This window comes from Monoraphidium neglectum, assembly GCF_000611645.1.
Source record: "Monoraphidium neglectum strain SAG 48.87 unplaced genomic scaffold scaffold05541, whole genome shotgun sequence".
Lineage (NCBI taxonomy): Eukaryota > Viridiplantae > Chlorophyta > Chlorophyceae > Sphaeropleales > Selenastraceae > Monoraphidium > Monoraphidium neglectum.
In genome coordinates, this window is record NW_014008089.1 from 2,797 (window position 1) to 3,335 (window position 539).

General features: G+C 72.5%; 1 protein-coding gene across 1 annotated transcript in view; it reads right to left on the reverse strand.

The window, feature by feature from the left end:
* MNEG_15664 (hypothetical protein) overlaps nucleotides 1-445 on the reverse strand; it is a gene marked incomplete at both ends in the record, with an annotated part of 3,217 nt that extends 2,772 nt beyond the window's left edge. The window contains one exon of the mRNA XM_014035865.1: nucleotides 311-445. Coding sequence (XP_013891319.1) covers nucleotides 311-445 — 135 coding nt within the window. The remainder of the gene's footprint in view (nucleotides 1-310) is intronic.
* Nucleotides 446-539: the final 94 nt, after the last annotated feature.

The window sequence follows — 539 nt, forward strand, 5'->3', positions numbered from 1 at the left end:
GGGGCGGGCGGCGCGCCCGCGGCGGCGGTGGGCGGCGCAAGGCTGCTGCTGCGCTCCTTGGTGAGTTTGGCGACGCCCCACAGCACGTTGGACACGTCCTGCAGCGCGGAGGGCGTGGTTGTGGGCTGGGCCTCAGGGGACGGCAACGCGGCGGTGTTGTGCAACCTGGAGGGAACGTTGGGCTTCAAGCCTCAGCCGGCGCGGGCGTTTTGCTGCGAATGCAGCGGCGGGCAACCGGGGGCCCATTGAGCGCGAGCACACGGCAGCGGCCCAAGTGGGCGCCAAGCAGGCCCGCGGCTCGCAGGCGCACCTGCGGCACTGCCGTCGGCAGGCGCTCCACAAAAGTGTCCAGCAGAAGGGCCCGCAGCTCTGGCTCCGGATAGTGCTGCAGCTTAGCGAGAGCCCAGATGATGTTTGCCAGGCCGCGGGGGCTGTACTCCGCCATGTCATGCGTCTGGATCGTGGCCAGCAGCTGCGACAGCAGCACGCGCCCGGCCGACGCCGCGGGCGGCGGCCACGGCAGGGCCGCGGCGTCCGGC